We start from the raw sequence: 22656 nt of genomic DNA, 5'->3' as shown, positions 1-22656 counted from the left end.
GATCAAAAGATACTTTTAAGAGATTAAAAAACCACCAACTGGAAAAATGAGATTTGAAAATCATGTACTTGATAAGGTATCTATATCCCAAACATATAAAGAACTCTCAAAACACAATAACAAGAAAGCAAACAACCTAACTTTATTTTCGTTTTTCTGCTATTAAGTATTGAACCCAGAGGGACTCTACCACTGAGCTCATCCAAGGCCCTTTTCATTTTTTAATTTGAGACAGAGTTTCACTAATTTCCTGAGGCTGGCCTTGACTTGCAATCCTCCTGCCTCAGCCCCCGCCCCCCCAAGTAGCTGGAATTACAGGAGTGAGCCACCAAGTAGGGCTTACCTTACTTTTTAAAATCAAAGATGATAAGTTAGTCAAGCAGAGCAGTTCACACCTGGAATCCTAGTGACTCAGGAGACTGGGCAGGAGGATCACAGGTTCAGGTCAGCCTTGGAAACTTATCGAGAACATATTTCAAAGTAAAAAGGTCTGGGTATGTAGCTCACTGGTAGAGTGCCCATGAGTTGAATCCCCAGTGCCATAAAAAGAAAAAAGATGACATACAGATGGTAAATAAATACAAAAGATGCTCAACACTATGAGTGTTGAATTAAAACCACATATTATCAATACTCATAGAATGACTAAAAAAAGAGTAACCAAACCAACTGTTGGCAAGGATGTACAGGAACTAGAAATTTCATAGACTTCTGATGGAAATGTGAAAAAAATAGAGGCCATTTGGAAAATAGTTTGGAAGTGAAACATAATATCTACAATACAATCTATCAATTCTATTCCTAGGTGTTTGTCCCATAGAAGTAAAAAGTATACATTAACATAAAGGCCTATCCACAAATGTTTATACCATTCACAGCAACAGATGAGTAAACTGTGATATATCCATATGATGGAATACAGCCAAGCAACAAAAAGGAGTGACAACTCTCGAAATAATTCTGTTAAATGAAACAATCCATACAAAAAGGGTATAATAGTGAATGATTCTATTTCTACAGTGGGATATGGAGGAGGAGATGATACAGATTTTTTTTTCTTTATTTGGGTGATAATTTCACAGAATACACCAATGTTGAAACTTACCAAACTGTACATTTTATATATTGGTAATTTATTATGTCAATTATACACCAAAAAAGCTGTTAAAAATTACCATTATTATTATCCTTACAGCCAGTGGCATTATATAACTTGGTCAAACACAAAAGGGTATTCTTCTTTATATTGTTTTGTAGACAATACCCCCAATGAGGTTTTGATAATAACATAGTGAAGAAATACAAAGGATCCAGAGTACACATTCCTAGCAAAGTAAACAACTATTCCATTTCATACATTATAAGAAAGTGATATAGTGCCTTTCATGGCTACCTTTTTGAAAAGATTTCCCATTCTAAACCACAAATCAGATATTCATACTGGATTAAACTATTTTACATTTTAACCAAAGGGGGCTATAAAGAAAGTTTAAAATAAAAATGGTAGGGCTGAGGGTATATCTCAGTGGTAGAGTGTTTGTTTAGCAAATGCAAGGCCCTGGGTGAGATCCTCAGTACCACCAAAGAAAAATATTTTTAAATAAAGTTCAGGAGGGATTTAGGGACTCTGCTGTATTAAGAAAACAAACCTCTAAATCTAACCGTACAGGAAGAAAAAATTAATCTTTTTCATGATCAACACTCCACCCAAAGACTAAAATACTTTATTACATAATCTGATAGAGAAGCCAAAAACTAGAAAACAAACATTCTTAATATGAGTAAATATTTAATTTTTTTTACTTTAGTTGGGTTTGTATAATTGGAAAGAGAACACCAAGTAACCTCACTCACCTATTTTGTTCCTCCAGTTTAGCCAGGAGTTCCAAGTCATCTGGACTCAACTGTGATGGGGAAGACGGTGAAAGGGCTGGTGTTGACAGTGTGGTAGATGAGGATGTAGTGTGTAATGAAGCAGATGGACTTGCCACCTGACTGGCCATCTGACTGACTGTATGCGAAACTGTGTTCTTCACCCATGAGAGAGTAGAACTCAGCTTTTCTGCAACCTTGTCTGTCGCCACCTGAGGATTAAAAAATAAGTTGCATAGATTTTAGTTTTATCGAATTTATTACTGAGAACTTGAGAATCCTGTTTTGTTTTTTGTTTTTAAATTTTGTTGTTGTTGCTACATTAGGGATTCCAACTCAGGGCTTTACACATGCTACGCAAGCACAATCCTGTTAAGTTCTACTTAAAAATTACCATTAGAATTCTCTCTCTGAGATGATAAAGATGAAACAAGTTTTAGCAATAATGACCCTAACATACAGGTTTTGGAAACTTTTCCAAATTTCATGTTTGCAAACTACAAACTGAAACACACAAGGGAGTGATAAAATCACTTAAAAGGTAACACAAATATTTCATTTGAAAATGAAAAAGAGCCAGTGCACACACCTGTAATCCCAGCAGTTTTGGAGGCTGAAGCAGGAGGATTGAGAGTTCAAAGCCAGCCTCAGCAACTTAGAAGGCCCTAAGCAACTCAATGAGACCCTGCTCTAAATAAAATATAAAAAGGGATAAGGATATGGCTCAGTAGTTAAGTGTCCCTGGGTTCAATCTCTGGTACCAAAAAGAAAAAAAAAAGGGCAAAAAATATCAAAATATATAATTTTATATGAAATTTTTACTTCACATATGTATTAAAATATATATACTGTATGTATGTATGTACAAGCACAGGTGTGCTGAGTCAGTATGTAAAGTATATTTTTATTGGGATTTTAGTCAAACCCATTTGTAAAGCAGGAATTAAAACGTGTCATTGAGATGATCATGATAGGGAAATCCTGTGATATGATTAATTTTTAAAAAACTGGGTGTATTTATCATAAATAAGATGTAATGAGACCCTTATCAATCTGTCCTCAAACCAGTAAAGAGCATTTTCACAGAATGACTAGCTCCAAAGGAACAAAATTATGATAAGTGGTTGATCTAACAGAGTGAAAAAAGCTCAAGGTAGAATTTTTAAATAATTGGAGCTATTAAGAAATAGAATGGAGGCTGAGGGACACAGCTCAATAGTACAACAATTGCCTAAAATGTGCAAGGCCATGGGTTCAATCTCCAGCACCCATAAAAGAAAGAAAGAAGGCAAGCAGGCAGGCAGGCAGGAGGGGAAGAGAGAGAAAGGCAGGAAGGGTGGGATGGATGGATACTCACAAAGAATAATACATTCCCTAGCAATAGCTACATTAAAGCAGCAATTATAAGAGCCAAATGTCTAGAGTTGACTAAGGATGAATTTGTTTTAGGTGAAGAACCAGAACTAGATAAACCTTCAAAATTCCTCTCTCCTAAGATTCAACAAATTATACATAGCTGTCATAAACCATGCCAATCTCCTTAAGCAGATATGTACACAATGAATTCAACTGAAAAAAAATCCAGATAATTTTCAAACACACATTGTTAATCTTGTATGTGAATGCCAATGCAAAATTAACATTATCTATATGACTTTACAAAATAAGGTTTAATAGGAAACTTATTAAAAGAGCTTCCGACTCTTTGGAGCCTTTATATATCTAAGTACTCTAAAATTATAAAGTTCTTTTGGGGTTTTTTTGTTTGTTTGGTTGGTTGGTTGTTTTTTTTTTTTTTTTTTTTTTTTTTGGTACTGGGGATTGAACCAAAGTGCACTTTAACACTGAGCTACATCCCCAGCCCTGTTAATTTTTTATTTTGAGACAGGGTCTTACATTGTTGTTGAGGCAGCCTCAGAACTTGCAATCCTTCTGCCTCAGCCTCGTGAGTTGCTGAGATTACAGGCATGCACAACTGCACTGACCAAATTATTTAGTATTTTTATGTGTTTTGAGAAGAGGTGAAAATTTACACAATTGGAAAAATATCTAAAGCATTATAAATTATTTCCTGGATTAATAAAACAGCTAACTTTGGCTTATAAATAATAATCTAAAGGTATATACACTAAAACACCAACACATACACAAAAAACCCCCACCCAGACTTCTGGCAGTGAATACTATACTTCTTTTGAGTTTGCCTACAGCTTTCCTTCTAAACCTCAATACATCCTTGGCTCTCTGTCCTGACTTCTACACCAACTAGCATGAAAATTCTATTTAAGAAAAGGATAAAACAGAAAAGGGATTCCAAGGATATAGTTAAGCCATTCAACATGAGAATGGAACTTCCAAAAAGACAAAGATTTCAATTACAAGTGCTAGATGGGGGAAAGAGTTTTATTAACCTGACACTACCTCTCATTTTCTTTCCATTTTCAATATTTTTCCCCTTTTAGAACTTATTTCCCTTGGAAATGATCTTATATAAAGCACCAGGTGACTCTGGTTATTGAAGGAAGAATTCCCAAGACAGAAAGGCAGGATAAACTATGGGAAATAAGGAAATAAGCCCTGGGCAGATTATTAATGCCTGCTGCCAGGGAAAAAGAAGGACTTCTTTTATTTGTTCTTTTTAGCTATACATGAAAGTAGCATATATTTTGACATATTATACACACATGGAGTATAACTTCCCATTCTTGTGGTTGTACATGATGAGGTTACACTGGTCGTGTATTCACAAAGTTATGTCTGATTTATTCTACTGTCTTTCCCATTCACATCCTCCCTCTCTTCCCTTCATTCCCTTTTGTCTAATCCAATGAACTTCTATTCCCTCTCCACCCCACTTACTGTGTGCTAGTATTTGCATATCAAGAGAAAACATTTGGCCTTTGGTTTTTGCAAATTGGGTTATTTCACTTGGCATGATATTCTCCAGTTTCATCCCTTTACCACAAAAACCATAATTTCATTTTTATTTATGGCTGAGTGATATTCCATTGTGTATATATAACACATTTTCTTTATCCATTCATCTGTTGTAGGGCACCTAGGTTGGTTCCCTAACTTAGGTATTGTGAATTGAGCTGCTATAAACATTGATGTGGCTATGTCATTATAGTATGCTGATTTTAAGTCCTTTATGTGTACACCGAGGAGCTGAATAACTGTGTCAAATGGTGATTCCAATCCAAGTTTTCTAACGAATCTTCATACTGCTTTCCAGAGTGGTTGTACCAATTTGCAGTCCCACCAGGAATGTAATGAGTGTACCTTTTTCCCCACATCCTCATCAATATTTATTGTTACTTGTATTGTTGATACCTGCCCTTCTGACTGGAGTGAGATGAAATATCAGTGTAGTTTCAATTTGCTTTTCTCTAATTGCTAGAGATGTTGAACTTTTTTTCATATATTTGTTAACAAATGGTATTGACTGTTTAGTTCCTCTGCCCATTTATTGATTGGGTTATTTTTAACAAAAAGAAATTGCATGGCACCAAAACAGACATAAAGACAAATGGAAGGGAATAGAAGACACAGAGACAAACCCACATAAATACAGTTATCTCATACTAGACAAAGGTGACACAAACATACACTGGAAAAAAGAGAGCCTCTTCAACAAATAATGCTGGAAAAACTGGAAATCCATATGTAGCAAAATGAAATTAGACCTGCACAAAACTCAACTCAAAGTGAATCAAGGACTTAGGCATTAGACCAGTGACCCTGCACAAAAAAGAAGAAAAAGTAGACCCAATTCTCCATCATGTCAGCTTAGGAACCAAATTCCTCAACAAGACTCCTAAAGTGCAAAAAGTAAAATCAAGAATGTATAAATGGGATGGTATCAAACCAAAAAGCTTCTTCACAGCAAAGGAAACAATCATGAATGTGAAGAGAGAGCCTACAGAATGGAAGAAAATCTTTGCCACCTGCACCTCAGGTAGACTTCTTTATATATCGTGGAAATTAATGCTCTATCCTGTCAAATCATAGATCAACACAGTTCATTGGTACAAAAGGCCAAATAGGGAATCAAAGAATAATGAAGCTAAAACTTAATTTGTGCCAGAAGTGAAAGTAACCATGACAAGACAATAAAACAATGTAATCAATTATCCCTAAGACAAAACTACAGATTCAACTATGAAAATGGTACCAATTTGCATCTCGAAATAATACTATATTTTAAATCAGAAAACTTAATGTACAAAGTGTTCAGAAAAATGGCATGCTTTACTAAAAATGACCATTAATTTAAAATAGCTACAACTTCCAACACGTAATGTTTTACATTCCCATTATATAAAAGTCCCCTACTAAAGTTAATTGCTGCAAAGGCAAAAACCACACATTATTTGCTCTAATTTGTTAAAACAATTTACTATATCGCTTCTGCAACTGTTACAATAGGCTCAATTTAAAGAGTTTGGAATAACCAAAAGCACAATTCTGACACTCTTTCAACCTCAGTAATTGGAATCCAGCCTAACTACTGAAGGCTTAATAACCCATCTTCAAATTTAAATTCTTAAGTATAGCCAAAATATTTAATTACAGTTCAATTTAATAAAATTTAATACTCATGGTTCTAGGAATCCTACAGGAATGAATTATTTTTCATTTATCATTTTGTCCTATTTCTCCTTTAACTCTATTTTTCCAAACTTCTACCCTGCCACCACTGAACTTCTTTCCCTCATCCTATAGTAAATGTAGATCGCAAAGAAATAATAAATCTGACAACACAACTATGTCACCACCTTCCTATCTACCTCATAGAGATGTATGCACTTGCTTGTAAATATTTCCTTCTGGGTAAAAGACATTTTGTGGCTAATGAGGAACTATGAGTGCCTGTACTCTGGGAGTCAAAAGCCCAATATATCTCTAAGTATCAAATCAAATTCCAAAAAGAATACATAGTGTGGCACTACACATTTCATATCTACCAATCAATCAACAAATATATGAAAAATGCTCATCATCTCTAGCAATTAGAGAAATGCAAATCAAAATTACTCTAAGTTAATTTCATCTCACTCCAGTCAGAATGGCAGCTATTATGAAGACAAACAACAATAAGTGTTGGCGAGGATGTAGGGAAAAAGGTACACTTATAAATTGCTGGTGGGACTGAAATTGGTGCAGCCAATATGGAAAGCAGTATGGAGATTCCTTGGAAAACTGGGAATGGAACCACCATTTGACCTAGTTATCCCACTCCTCCGACTATACCCAAAGGTCTTAAAAGCAGCATACTTCAGGAACACAGCCACATCAATGTTTACTGCAACACAATTCAGAATAGCTAAACTGTGGAGCCAACCTAGATGCCCTTCAGTGGATGAATGGATAAAAGAAATGTGGCATATATACATAATGGAATTTTACTCAGCAATAAAACAGAATAAAAGCGTGGCATTTGCAAGTAAATGGATGGCACTGGAGAAGATAATGCTAAGTGAAGTTAGCCAATCCCATAAAAACAAATGCCAAATGTTTTCTCTGAAATAAGGAGGCTGACTCATAGTGGGGTAGAGAGGGGGAGCTTGGGAGGAATAGAGGAATTCTAGATAGGGAAGAGGGGTGGGAGGGAAAGGGAGGAGGAAGGGGATTAGCAAGGATGGTGGAATGTGATGAACATCATTATCCAAAGGACATGTATGAAGACACGAATTGAATGTCAACCTACTTTATATACAGAGATATGAAAAATTGTGGTACATATGTGTAATAAGAATTGTAATGCAAAAAAAGGTACATGTATAAAGATATGAATTGGTGTGAACATACTTTATACCCAAAGATATGAAAAATTGTGCTCTATATGTGTAATAAGAATTGTAATGCATTCCGCTGTCATGTATTTAAAAAAATAAAATCAATTAAAAATTAAAAATAAGAAAATTAATTTAAAAAAGAGAAAGAGAGAACATAATTCAACCCATAACATGATCATATTTCCTAATCCACATCTTCCTATTACGTGAAGTTCATGTACCCTCTTGTCCCTTGAATCAGAGAAGAACTCTTTGACTGCTTCAACCAATAGTGTATATCAAAAGTGATTACGGAAGCTCCCTCCTGGAATCCAGCCAACATACTGTTAAGAGGCCCAAACTAGGGGTTAAGGATATAGATCAATTGAAGAGCATTTGTTTAGTGTGTATGAGGCCCTGGGTTCAATCTTCACAACTGAACAAAAAAAAAAAAAAAAAAGGGTGGAGGAAGCCAAAACTAGTCCAGAGAGACCACATCTAAAGAGTTAGATGGAGGGGCTGGGGATGTGGCTCAAGCGGTAGCGCGCTCGCCTGGCATGCGTGCAGCCCGGGTTTGATCCTCAGCACCACATACAAAGATGTTGTGTCTGCCAGAAAAAAAAAAAAAAACTAAAAATAAATAAATAAATAAATATTTTTTTTAAAAAAAAGAGTAAATGGAGACATTCTGTCCAGCTTAGGCACTAGCATCAACCAGACATGAATATGAAAATGCCTCCAAATGGGAGTGCACAGGTGGTATATGACTGTAATCTCAGCAACTCCGGAGGTTGAGACAGGTGGATAACTGTTGAGAGCCACAGCCAAAGGGGCCCCAGCAAACTTCCAGCTGCCAGCTGATTGGCTCCTCTGCAGTGACGCTCATTGGGCTGTTTCCCCACCCTTTCAGACCACAGAGCTGCTCATTGGGGGACTTTTTTTGGCTCCACCCATGTGATCCAGCCAATTGGCCTCAAGAGCAGGAGGGGTGGGGGGAGGTTGAGAGGCTTGTGGGAAGCCGGTGGTGGCAGTTGGGCTCTGAGGGAATTCCTGAAGAGCTGTGTGGTGCCGTGTGTGTGTGTGTGTGTGTGTGTGTGTGTGTGTGTGTGTGTGTGTTTTCTAAAAATAAAGTTCGTTTCTTTTCACAAGTGGCTCCTGAATTGTGCCCAGCCAGACTTCGGCAGACAACCCATTCACCTGTTTTAATTTTTTTAGTTTTATTTGTGTTTATTAATTTATCCCCAATAGTTCTCCAATTCATACAATTGCATAAATCTCAATATATTCAAGCATATCACATGAGCTATCAATTTTATGTTTTTCATCAAGTCCCTTTTTCAACCTTGTAATCTGCTCCATTCTGAACTGGTTGCTCTCTGTACCTACTACAGAATTGTGATCCTAGTTTTTCCCTTATCCTCTTTCTTGGGTTGAAACACTTGTTTCCTAAACCTGGTCTTCCCTTTACTTCATTTTTGGTGAAATACTTCCTCTACTGGCTTCCTGAGAAGCGTTACATAAAACATAAATTTGAGACACTATAATGTGAAAATGGCTTTCTTCTGTCACACTTGAAAATTTGGCTATTATAAACTTCTAGATGAGAAATGATTTTCCTTCAGGGTTTTTTTGTTTGTTTTTGTGCTGAGGGTAAAAACCCAGGGACATTTCACGGCCGAGTTACATCCCCAGTCCTTTTTAATTTTTTATTTTGAGACAGGGCCTTGCTAAGGGCTTCACTCAGTTGCTGAGGCTGGCCTTTCAACTTGTAATCCTCCTGCCTCAGCCTCCCACATGTACAGGCATGTGCCACCTCAAGTGGCTTCCCTCAGATTTTTTAAGATAATGCTCTTTATTGTCTTTTAGCTGCTAGTATTCTTGTTGAAGAATCTGAAGCTACTCTAATTTTATTAGTTAATCTATTTTCCCTTTGCCCCCAGGAACTTCTCTTATTTTCTCTGGCCCTTTAGTTGTAAAAATTCAATGTCTTAACACAATTTTTTTTCATCCGTTTTGCACAGCACTCTGATGAACCTAAATTAAAATCTTCCATTTGGAAAAGTTTTCCTCATTTATTTCTTTGATGACATCCTCCTTTATATTTTCTCTCTTAAATTCTTGTTATTCAGGGCTGGGATTGTGGCTCAGTGGCAGACCACCTGCCTAGCATGTGTGAGGCACTGGGTTCAATTCTCAGCAACACATGTAAATAAATAAATAAAATAATGGCCCATCAACAACTAATAAAAATATTTTTTTAATTCTTATTATTCAGCTATGGTACTTCTTGGGCTAGCCTTTCAATTTTACCTTTCCTCCCAATTTAAAAAAAAAATGTAGTTGTAGATGGACTGAATGCCTTTATTTTATTTATTTTTATATGGTGCAAAAAAATTGAACCTAGTGCCTCACATGTGCTAAGCAAGTGCTCTGCCACTGAGCTACAGCCTCAGCCCTTCTCCCAATTTAATCACTATTTTCCACAAATACTCATCTCACAAACCCCACTTGATATTGTTACAAAGCAACAAATTTCAAACCTCAAATGCAAATTAATTGGGCACTTGGGCTTTGAAAATTAAAGACCTGTGTTCAATCCTAATTCCAGGCCAGTTTCTTTAAAATAGAAATGGTAATAATAATAATAAATAAAATCTACACAAAGTATTTAGCATATGTCTATAATTCAATAAATGTAATTATTTTCATGCTAACAGGTTTTTTTCTTCCCCATTTCTTCCCTTGGCTTTTACTGCATTGTCTTTAGAGATTTGCTGTTACATTCCAGGAATCTTCTTTGTTATCAGATGCCCTCCACAGATCACTTTTCATTCTTTGCTGGATCAAGTACCCAGTGTGACCTCAGTACCCAGTGTACTTACCTGTGTGACCTTCAGCAATTCAAATTAACCACTTTCTTTCTTTCCTTCTTTTTTATAAACATACCTTTATTTATTTATTTTTAATGTGGTGCTGAGGGAACACAGAGCTTCACACATGCTAGTGCTCTACCGCTAAGCCACAACAGCAGCCCCTCAATCAACTACTTTCAATCCTACATCTTTAAAAAAAGGGGGCAGGGGGCTAAGAGTAGGCCAACCTCCTATGGTTTTCATGAAAATAAGTATTTTTTATATGATAGAATACTACTTTGCTGAGCACGGTGGCACATGCCTGTAATCCCAGCAGCATAGGAAGCTGACACAGGAGGATCGCTAGTTCAAAGACAGTCTCAGCAATGGCAGAATGCAAAGCAATTCAGTGAGACCCTGTCTCTAAATAAAATACAAAATAGGGCTGGGGATGTGGCTGAGTGCCCCTGAGTTCAATCCCTGGTAACCCCCTCCCCCAAAAAAAGAACATTACCTAGCATTGTAGGCATTCGTGTGTTTGCAGTTATCAACAATACATCTACTGCCTCTACTTCTACCATTACTACCACAACAACATACAAAAGATTCAGAATATGCTCCCTACCTATCTCCCAAGCGTTTTCAGCATTGAAACTAATTATATACATTAAAATTATATTTGGGGAGCTGAATGGTAGCTCAGTGGTAGAGCGCTTGCCTCACCTGTGAAACACTGGGTTCAATCCTCAGCACCACATAAAAATAAATAAATAAAATAAAGACACTGTGTCCATCTACGACTAAAAATATACTTTTTAATTATATTTGGGGGCTGGAGTTGTGGCTCAGAGGTCCAGCGTTCGCCTAGTATATGTGAGGCACTGGATTCAATCCTCAGCACTATATAAAAATAAAATAAAGGTATTGTGTCCACCTACAACTACAAAATAAATGTTTAAAAAAATCATATTTAGAATCTTTCTTGTTCCCTTTCCCCACTTTTTGGCACAGTAAGGATCATTATCCTTCTCTAGACTTCTGCTGCTTTTAGATACATTTATGATTAACATGTTAACCTTTCTTTGTTTTTTTGTTCTGGTGTTGGGGATTAAACCCAGGGCTGCATGTACTCTACCACTGAGCTCTCCAGACCCCTTTGTTTTTTTAATGAACAAATATGCACTGTGAAACTACTAAAGAAAAAAAATCAAATATGCTTCCTATAAAAGTAATTTTCTTCTATGACCAGTATGATTCTGCAGTCTGTACAATTAGAAAAATGAGAAATTATACCCCAATGATTTAAATGTATGAATTGCCAAGATCATTGTAATGTCATGTGTAGCTAATAAAAAAATAATAAAATTAAATTTTAAAAAAATAAAAATAAAAATAAATAAAAAGTAAAAGTAATTTTCTTGAAGAATTTCACTCTTAATTTAAGCAAGAGCGATACCTAAATACTGACTAAAATGCTGAATTGGGGCTGGGGCCATAGCTCAGTGGCAGAGCGCTTGTCTAGCATTCATGAGGCACTGGGTTCAATCTTCAGCATCACATAAAAATAAACAAATAAAGGTACTCTGTCCATCTACAACTACAAAAACTAAAATAAAATGCTGAGTTGTACCCTGATAGCCTCAGAACATTCAAGGATAGCCAAGAAAAAGATACCACCAAACTGAAGTGAATGAAGTGTTCCTTTACAAAAATCGGCACCTGTTATTTTGGAGGTCTGGTAATATTTAAAATGAGTACCTAATCACCTCTAAAAGAAAATAAATCTAGGGGCTGTGGTTGCGGCTCAGTGGTAGAGTGCTCACCTAGCATGTGTGAGGCACTGGATTCCATCCTCAGCACCATGCAAAATAAATAAATAAATAAATAAAGGTATTGTGTCCATCTGCAACTAAAATAAAAAACATTTATAAAAAAAAATTTACAGGGCTGGGGATGTGGCTCAAGCGGTAGCGCGCTCGCCTGGTATGCTTGCGGCCCGGGTTCGATCCTCAGCACCACATACCAACAAAGATGTTGTGTCCGCCAAGAACTAAAAAATAAATATTAAAAATTCTCTCTCTCTCTCTCTCTCTCTCTCTCTCCTCTCTCACTCTCTCTTAAAAAAAAAATTTACAGGGCTGGTGGCTCAAGCGGTAGTACGCTCATCTGGCATGCGCGTAGCACTGGGTTCAATCCTCAGCACCACATAAAAATAAAATAAAGATGTTGTGTCCACTGAAAACTAAAAAATAAATAAATATTTTTTAAAATTTTACAGAAAATAACTCCTAGAAAAGGTAATGCTTTTAAATTTTTTATTTGTAAAACAGGATAATCCTCAAAAGTTCCAAGTCATAATATATATAACACTGTATCAAACTATTGGATTAAAAGTTAGAAGAACACACTGAAATGCAGGCTAAATTCATCAACTATGCTTCACACAATTGAATCTAATGCTCATGGAGGCATATGGCCAATTTCTTCAGCTTCTCTACATATAAATATTTATTTGTAAAAGTAAAGTACTTTATAATCTATAAAATATTTTAACCTATTTGAGCATTACAGTAGACCCGAGAAGATATTCCAGAATCATTCCCTTAATAAGAATTTATTTAGAATCTACTCCAAAACAGTACTTTATTGGGTGCTGAAAAGTATAGTCATAAATAAAACAATGTGTTCTTGAACATCATGGAAGTAGTTAAGAAGTCAAACAAATAGTGAATAAACAAATGCAGGGAAGGATACCATGACATGAAGGCAGTGAATCCAAGAACTTAATTTGATAGGGTGGTTAAGGACTGTCTTTCTTTCTTTTTTTGTACCAGGAATTGAACCCAGAGGGACACAACCACTGCACCACATTCTCAGCTCTTTTTTATATTTTATATTGATACAGGGTCTCGCTGAGTTGTTTAGGGCCTTGCTAAATTGCTGAGGCTGGCTTTGAACTCACAATCCTCTTGCCTCAGACTCCTGAGCCTCTGGGATTATAGGTGTGCCTCACTGCACCTGGCTAAGGACTGCCTTTCTGAAGCAGCAACATTTAAATTAAGATCTATAAGATGAGCAGGAAGAGCTAGCTATGCAAAGAGCCAAGCAAAAAAAGCAACAAGTACAAAGGCCTTGAGAAATTGGAAAGTTTAATGGGTCAGAGAAACACCAACAGAAATAAAAGGTGAATACCTGTAATGCCAGCAACTTTGGAAGTTGAAGCAGGAGAATTGCAAGTTCAACTTAGTGAGATTCTATTTCAAAATAAAAACTAAAAAAGGGCTGGGGATGTGGCTCAGTGGTAAAGTGCCCCTGGGTTTAACTCCCAGTACAAAAAAGAAAAAGAAAAAAAGAGAAGAAATAAAAGGTGAACCACAAATGCAAGACATTAGGGGTTTTTTAATATTTATTTTTTAGTTGTAGTTGAACATAATACCTTTATTTTATTTATTTATTTTTATGTGATGTTGAGGATCAAACCCAAACCTAGCACATGCTAGGTGAGCGTTCTACCACTGAGCCACGACCCCAGCCCAAGACATTAGTTTTTAAAAGTTTTAAAAAGAACAAGTAGAACAAGTTAAATTATAATTACTTTATTTAGCCCAATATATCCAATAGATAATGAATATTGAGGAATCTAAGTCTGAAATTCAACAAGTATTTTACACTTCATCATATCTCAATTTAGACTAGCCATAGATCAAGTGGTCAAGTAACAACGTGGCTAATGGCCCCCATACTAAATAGTGCAAATTATAAGAAGAGACCAATAAAGCTAAAGTATACTAGTTTAAGGAAGAGTAGAAAGAAGAAATTGGAAATATATGCAGAGACCCAATCATGAAGGGGCATTTCGGAATTTGGGATCTATTTGGAGTGTAACTAAAAAACACTTGGTACAGGAATGTTATGATTATTTATTTATTAAATAATAAAAAGTAATTAATTAAGAGATCTATAAGGAATAAATTTAAAGGAAAGCAAGAAGAGAAGTAAGGAGATAAGCAAATAACTATGAAACAAATCCAGGTGGGAAACAATTATGGTTTAGGCTACAAAGGGGGCAATAGGGATAAAGAAAAACAGATATATGCAAAATAAAATTGACCCGGAAACAAAGTAACATCGTGATGAAAGAGATGAAGAGAGCGAGGGAGAAAGAAGAATCAAAGATGAGATCTACTGGGGCTGGGGTTGTGGCTCAGCGGTAGAGCACTTGCCTCTTATATGCGAGACCCTGGGTTCGATCCTCAGCACCACATAAAAAATAAATAAGTGAAATAAAGGTATTGTATCCAACTACAACTAAAAAATAAATATTAAAAAAAAAAAGATGAGATCTACAATGGCTTTGAGCAACTGATAGTACCATTTACTGAGACCAGAAGAAACTAGTGTTTTGTCATTGTTAGATGGTAGGGGGTGCTGGAGTTAATGGAAATTAATCAAGAGTTTTTCCAAATAAAAAAAAGATTCAAGCCAGGGGTTAGGTGGCAAGGTGGGGCAGACCTGTAATTCCAGCTACTCAGAGAACTCAGACAGGAAGATCACAATTTAGAGGCCAGCCTGGACAACTTAATGAGATAATGTCTCAAACTTAAAAAAAAAAAAAAAAAAAAAAAAAAAAAAAAAAAAAGAAGAAGAAGAAGAAGAAGAAAAGAAACACAGGTTCAAAGAGGTTCACACTGAAAAGTACCTAAAATGAGAGTCAAATGCAGGTATTATAAAATTAGATAAAATACCCTTTGCAGTAATATTCTGTCCCTCCAAAATCTGTAAATTTAAAAAAACCCACTAACATATAGTTAAGCACCATCACCTGCTGTACACACAAGCAAACTCCTCATCTGAAAAACCTTTAGGTCTTTGATTACTTTCATATTTTGAAAAAAGAAAAGAAAGAATTGAGCTTCAGATAATTAAAGTTTGAAATTAAAGTCTTCTAACAAAAAAGATGCTGAAATTAAAGTCTTCCACAGATTCTCTCCAAACCTACGCCCCAGAGAACAACAGCAAAGTAAAAGCCAAATGCCATGACTTGAAAGTAAGTACCATGCTCCTTCAGCCAAAACGTAGCATCAATGGTTCAGAAACAAGTTTACTCTTCAGAAGAAACACGTGGTCTTTACATGCTATCTAACAATGAATGACTCATTAATCAAGCTATTGCAACATCAGGGATTTAATATCCCTTCTAAATTCTTTACCTCCATTAGATTACTATTAATTTCACTCAAGATACTTACTAAACATAAGTGTAAGACTTGGCATGGAGTGGGAAAATCAGTAAGCCAGGTGACTCCTGTCCTGTTCTCAAGCAGCTCACCACTAATGAAGTGTGGAGAGACAAAAAGCTAATCATTAAGTGACTTTGATCAACTATCTTGACTCTAACATTTATTTTTCTTTTATATTTATACTTTCAATTTAGGGTAGGACAATTTTTTTCATGATGAGGAGGGGTAGTTAAGGATAAGGCATTATACAGATGTTGCAAAAGTAGATGTTAACAGTGGCATTCTTTCTGGCCACTCCACATATGAATACCCATTAGTGTTTTGGGATTTCTCCATCTGAGAAGTCTGAAAAATACCAGATACTCACTTTCCCATTTTTTGAAAATGACTGACAAGCAAAGAATGAGGCTCTGTGATCTATGTATCTACCTACCTACCTACCTCACCTTCTCTCTACCATTTCTACCAAACCTAATAGCTTAATATATCAAATATCTATCATCTCACACTTTTTGTATGTCAGAAATTAGAGTACAGGGCTGAGGATGTGGCTCAAGTGGTAGTGCACTCGCCTGGCATGCGTGTGGCCCGGGTTCGATCCTCAGCACCACATACAAAGATGTTGTGTCCGCCGAAAAATAAATAATAAAAAATTCTCTCTCTTTAAAAAAAAAAAAAAGAAAGAAAGAAAGAAAGAAATTAGAGTACAGTTTAGCCAGGAGATTCTGGCCTAGGGTTTCTCATGAAGTTGCATATAAGATCTTGGACAGTAACATCATTATCTGAAGGAGGGATGGGGCTGGAAGATGTTCTGCCAAATGGTGCTCTCATAAGGCAAAAGGCCTCATGTGTCTCACCATGTGGACTCCTCCACAAGACAGCAGCTGAGTATCCTCACAATGTGGCAACTGGCTTCTCCCCAAACAAGTGAGCAAAACAGAAGATGAAATACCTTATATGACTCAGTTTCATAAGGAAAGCTGTCATTTATGAAATATTCTACTATTGGTTAGATAAACTGGTCCTATTTGGACTGGGGGAAAGAAATAAGAGTAAAACTACTTCATATGACATATCATAACTGTAAGTTACATATACAAAGAACTGAACAAAAAATTAAAATGTAAAAGGATATGTTATGTATTATTTATGAATACACATACATTTATAAATATAATGTTATGTCTGAGAGGAAAGGGGGACTATGGTTACAAATGCAATTACAATGGGCTGGGGATGTGGCTCAAGCGGTAGCGCGCTCGCCTGGCATGCGTGCGGCCCGGGTTCGATCCTCAGCACCACATACAAACAAAGATGTTGTGTCTGCCGAGAACTAAAAAATAAATATTAAAAATTCTCTCATTCTCTCTTACTCACTGTCTCTCTCTCTCTCTCTTAAAAAAAAAACAAATGCAATTACAATTCTTAAGATGAATAATAAAAACATAAGAATTGTACCTTTATTTTTACCTTTTTTGTGTCAGAAGTATTTCATCATAAAAAACCAATGTTCTACTTAAAGGAAATGAGTACTTTCAAAGATATTATTGCTAAAAACATACCTGTATTAATAAATACCTGTACAGCTGTACTATCCATGATACATAGGCATAATTTGACTCAAGAATCTGTCCTGCCAGGCATGGAGGCACATGCCCGTAAACCCAGCAACTTGGGAAGCTGAAGCAGTAGGATTGCAAGTTCAAAGCTAGCCTCAGCAACTCAGTGAGACCCTAAACAACTTCATGAGATCCTTTCTCTAAATAAAATATAAAAAGGGATAGGGGGTGTTGGGGTTATGGCTCAGTGGTAGAGCGCTTGCCTAGTACACGTGAGGCACTAGGTTTGATCCCCAATACCACATAAAAAAAATTTTTTTAAAGGTATTGTGTCCATATAATACCAAAAATTTTTTTAAATTTTAAAAAAACAACAAAAACTATGTCTTAATAAAATACTTATCTATACATGTACGAAGAAGACATGAATGGTGTGAATATACTTTGTATATAAGCAGAGAGATGAAAATTTGTGCTCTATATATGAAACATGAATTGCAATGCATTCTACTGTCATATATAACAAATTAGAATAAAATTAAAAATAAATTTACCTAAATAAGAATATATGTACTATTAATCACAGAACTTTGTCTTTTTTATTTTGGGGCGAGTATTGGGAATTAATCCCACATTCCCAGTACCCCCACTTTCTAATTTTATTTTTATTTTTTAGTTGTAGGTGGACACAATTCTTTTATTTTATTTATATGTGGTGCTAGGGATCAAACCCAGTGCCTCAGATATGCTAGGCGAGCACTTTACCATTGAGTCACAACCCCAGCCCCACCCCATTTGAGACAGGGTCCCTCTAAGCTGTTTAGGGCCTCAAATTGTGATCCTCCTGCCTCAGTCTATCAAGTTGCTGGGATTACAGTCATGCACCACCTCAGAATCTTTATAATAAGAAAAAACTAGTGATAATCATAATGTCCACCAATCAGAGAATGAGAAAATAAGTTATGACTCCCTCCAACACAATAAAATGTAATTTAGCCATTACACAGAAAATGATTTCAGGGGCTGGGAATGTACCTCAGTTGGTAGAAGTCCTGGTTCAATCTCCAGAGCCAAAAGGGAAAAAAAAAAAAAAAGTAATTCCCACTGTTAGAACCACAACCACATATTGGTCAAGAATAAGATATAGGGGCTGGGGATGTGGCTCAAGTGGTAGCGCGCTTGCCTGGCATGCGTGCGGCCCGGGTTCGATCCTCAGCACCACATACCAACAAAGATGTTGTGTCCGCCGAGAACTAAAAAATAAATATTAAATATTCTCTCTCTCTCTCTCTCACTCTCTCTCCTCTCTCACTCTCTCTTTAAAAAAAAAAGAATAAGATATACAATATAATTTAGTTTTGAAAGGTTATATTTCTATTAAAAGCTACCTCAAGACACTGAAATTTTAGGAAAATAAAGGCAAAGGGAAAAAAACTTTCCTTTTTCTACTTTAGAGACATATATTAAAATTCCTTTTTAGTATCATATAAACTTCAAATCATTTTCATCTTTAAAAAGATAGTTTAAAAAACAATAAGGCAGCTGGGCATGGTCCCAGCAGCTGAGGAGGCTGAAGCAGGAAGATCATGAATTCAAAAGCCAGCCTCAGCAAAAGTGAAGTACTAAGTAACTCCATGAGACCCTGTCTCTAATAAAATACAAAATAGGGCTGGGGATGTGGCTCAGTTGAATGCTCCTGAGTTTAACCCCTGGTAGCCCCCAAAAACAATAAAGCAGGTCACATGAAATATATTAATGCAACAAAAATATAAAAAACAAAGAACTCAAAATTATATATACAAAATTATATATAATTAGAACAAAGATATAGTCAAAGAAAAGGATGGAGCAAAAAACACATCAAAATTAAAATAAGTTCATATTACTGAATTCGAAAACAAAGTCCTTTTCTTTATTTTCCAATAATCTCCAATGTGGTTATATAAAACCTATATAACTAAAGAATAAGATACACACAACAAGAAAAATAGATAAGATAAAAGAAGGGGGAAAAGAAGACTAGTAGGCTAAAGAAGATATACACTTTCTAATGTAATTCTGTTTTTAAAGAAATTCTTATTTGTGATTTTCTACATAGGATCCATGTTTACAATAAAAAATAAAAAACTAAGACAAATTTATCCCTGAACTCACCATTTAAGTCAGTTCACCCTAGTTAATCCTTTTTTTTTCTTTTTTTCTTTTTCCAAAATGATAGAACATAAAACAAGAAACTAGAGAGAGACTTAAGCCTAAATCAGAAGAAATGTTCTGAACTAGACACAAGCCCTTAAGGGTTTTAAACAGACTTCTCAAAAAAAAATTATATGTATGGTAAAGCATATGCAGAGTAAAATTTGCCACTGTAACAATTTTAATATATACTTTTTTAATGTTATTGTAATTTTTATACCTTTATTTATTTTTATGTGGTGCTGAGGAATGAACCCAGTACCTCATACATGCTAGGCAAGCGCTCTACCACTGAGCTATAAATGCAGCCCGAATTTTAATGTATATTTTACTGGCATTAATTACATTCACACTGCTATACAACCATCACCACTATTTCTAAAACCTTTCCATCATCCAGCACAGAAACTCTGTATCTACTGCACCTTCCCCATATTCCTGTGTAACCTCCAATCTACACTCTGACTCCATGAATTTGCACTGTGTAACTTACATTGTGTAAATGTAATCACAAAATATTTTTCCTTTTCCCTATGGCTTATTTTACTCAGCATGTTTTAAAGGTTCATCCATATTATAGAATATATCAGACTTCAATCCTTTCTTTTAAATATTGTTTTAGTTGTTTTAAATATTGTTTTTATTTATTTATATGTGGTGCTGAGAATCGAACCCAGTGCCTCACACATGCCAGGCAAGCGCGCTACTGCTGAGCCGCAACCCCAACCCCGCAAAATGACTTTTAATAGTTTGCTCTGGCCAGAAAGTCAGGATAGGGATTATAAAGGAGAGGAGTAACAGAAGCTGCCAAAAGCCATATTACTTATACTTTTGATTTTTCCATATTAACTTGTACAAATATGCAGCAATTGCATAAATGTGGGACATAATAGAGTCCTTTGTCACAACAAGATAAATACATTCCAATCTAAACAAATATACAATAAGAAATAAAATCAGAGCTACATATGGTGGTACACACCTGTAATTCCAGCTATTCAGGAGGCTGAAGCAGAAGGATAGAAAGCTCAAAGTCAGCCTAAGAGGACTCCTGTCTCATAATAAAATAAATAGGGTGGGGATGTACCTCAGTGCTTGCCTAGCATGTACAGAGTGCCCTAGGTTCAATCCTAAATACCACAAAGATTTAAAATATAAAGGAATAAAAGAGGAAGAAAAATACAACACTGAATGTAAAATATTAAGCAGTCCCAGCCCCAGGCACAGTGGCATAAGCCTGTAAGCCCAGTGATTTGGGAAGATGGACATGAGGATCACAAGTTCCAGGCTAACCTCAACAAGTTGGTAAAGCCCTAAGCAGTTTAGTAAGATCCCCTCTCAAAAAATAAAAAGGACTGGGGATGTAGTTCAGTGGGAGAGTTCCTACTACTGCAAAAAAAAAAAAAAAAAAAAAAAATCATTGTTAATTAGTAGTACTACTGGAGAAAGGAGCCTGAAAACATCTTGATTTTTCTGTTCTGACTCAAGAGAAAGTACTACCCTTCATAAGGCCTTGCACAGTACCTGATATATGTTAGACATTTGACAATAAAAATTTGCCTATTAGAATGAATGGATAGAACTTTTGGTCTGAAATTGACTATTATGAACATCTCAAGTCTCACAGTTAGGGGGAAATTGGCAGGTAGGTAAATAACAGAAAATTACATTTTAGGGATCATTATTTAAACTGCAATTCTGACTGCTTAAACAAGATTACAAACCACAGGGCTGGGAATGTAGCTCAGCAGCAAAACACTTGCGTGCATATGCAAGGCCCTAAGTCTGATACCTATGTCCAAAAAGAAAAAGAAAAAAAAAAAAAAAAGATTACAAATCACAGAGCTCTCTATCTTAAACCATAGTGTTTTTTTAAAAAGGTATTTGTTTAAGTATTTATAATGCCAAATAAGTTCACAGAAGTTACAACAATAAATCAAATTGAGGAGTTTATTCTAAGATTTTGGTCAAAATTCAAAATGGTCTATTTGTACCTATACACATTGTTGTATCTCTTCAAGGTGCTGTAAACTCTGATTCCATAAAAAACTTGGATAATCAACTGAATAAACATGTTGAAAGTTAAATATATACACACACATACACATACTCTCAACTTTGTAGCAGTAAGATTTAAGTTTGGTGAAAATATATCTATTTTTAATCTTCTAAAATCATGATAATTTTTGTTCCAACTCTATAAGTGAAAATAAACGCTATTTTTGTCTTTTTTTTTTTTTTAATTGGCAGAACTGGGATTTAAACCCAGGGCCACTCTACTACTGAGCTACAACCATAGCCCTTTCAAGAAAAAAAAAAAAATTTTTTTTTTTTTTACCTTTTCCCCTAAATGGAACTATGCTATATATCTTCAGAAAATAATTAATTCAAAAAAATCATGTACTCATCAAAGGAAAGAGAACTTTCAGCAATGTGCCTTATATTTGTATATAATGGTGGGACTTGTCATTACATATTCGTACATGCATACATTATAACACACTTGAACAATATCATTCCCTAGTATTTCCCCTTTCCCTTTCCTCCTCCCTCCCCCTGGTCCCATTCCTCTACTGATCTCCCTTAGATTTTCACAAGATTCCCCCTACCTGATGAGGTTATAACTCACTGGTGGAGCACAGGGTTCAATCCTCAGTACCATATAACAAAATAAAATAAAGGTATTGTGTCCATCTACAACTAAAAATTAAAAAAAGAGTTCCCCCCCACACACACTTTTTTCTTTTTATTCTCTAGCTTCCACATATGAGAGAAAACATAAGACCCTTGACCTGAATATGGCTTATTTTGTTTAACATAATGTTCTCAAGTTCCATCCATTTTCCTGAAGATGACAGAATGTCATTCTTCTTTATGGCTGAATAAAACTCCATTGTGTATACATACCACATTTTCTTTATCCACTCATCTATTGAACACCTAGGCTGGTTCCATGTTCAGCTATTGTGACTGTGCTGCTATAAGCATGTATCACTATAGTATGCTGACTCTAATTCTTTAGGACAAATATTGAGGAATGGTAAAGCTCGGTCATATGGTGGTTCCATTCCTAGTCTTTTGAGAAATCTCCAAAATGATTTCCATAATGGTTGTACTAATTTACAATCCCACCAACAGTAAACACTATTTTTATATAAAGAGA

The 22656-nt window shown here is 35.6% G+C and overlaps 1 protein-coding gene across 8 annotated transcripts in view; it reads right to left on the bottom strand.

The window, feature by feature from the left end:
* Window positions 1-22656, bottom strand: part of EVI5 (ecotropic viral integration site 5) — a 214385-nt gene that overhangs the window by 175415 nt on the left and 16314 nt on the right. For 7 of the 8 annotated variants that reach the window (XM_081305335.1, XM_081305339.1, XM_081305333.1 and 4 more), the window contains exon 2: window positions 1855-2084. In XM_081305335.1, coding sequence (XP_081161461.1) covers window positions 1855-2003 — 149 coding nt within the window. In that variant the 5' untranslated portion in view covers window positions 2004-2084. Of the gene's footprint in view, window positions 1-1854; window positions 2085-22656 lie in introns of those variants that run through there. The other variant, XM_081305336.1, reaches the window with a different exon arrangement.

This window comes from Spermophilus citellus, assembly GCF_964194105.1.
Source record: "Spermophilus citellus genome assembly, chromosome: 9".
Lineage (NCBI taxonomy): Eukaryota > Metazoa > Chordata > Mammalia > Rodentia > Sciuridae > Spermophilus > Spermophilus citellus.
This window is presented reverse-complemented; position numbering and strand designations above follow the sequence as displayed.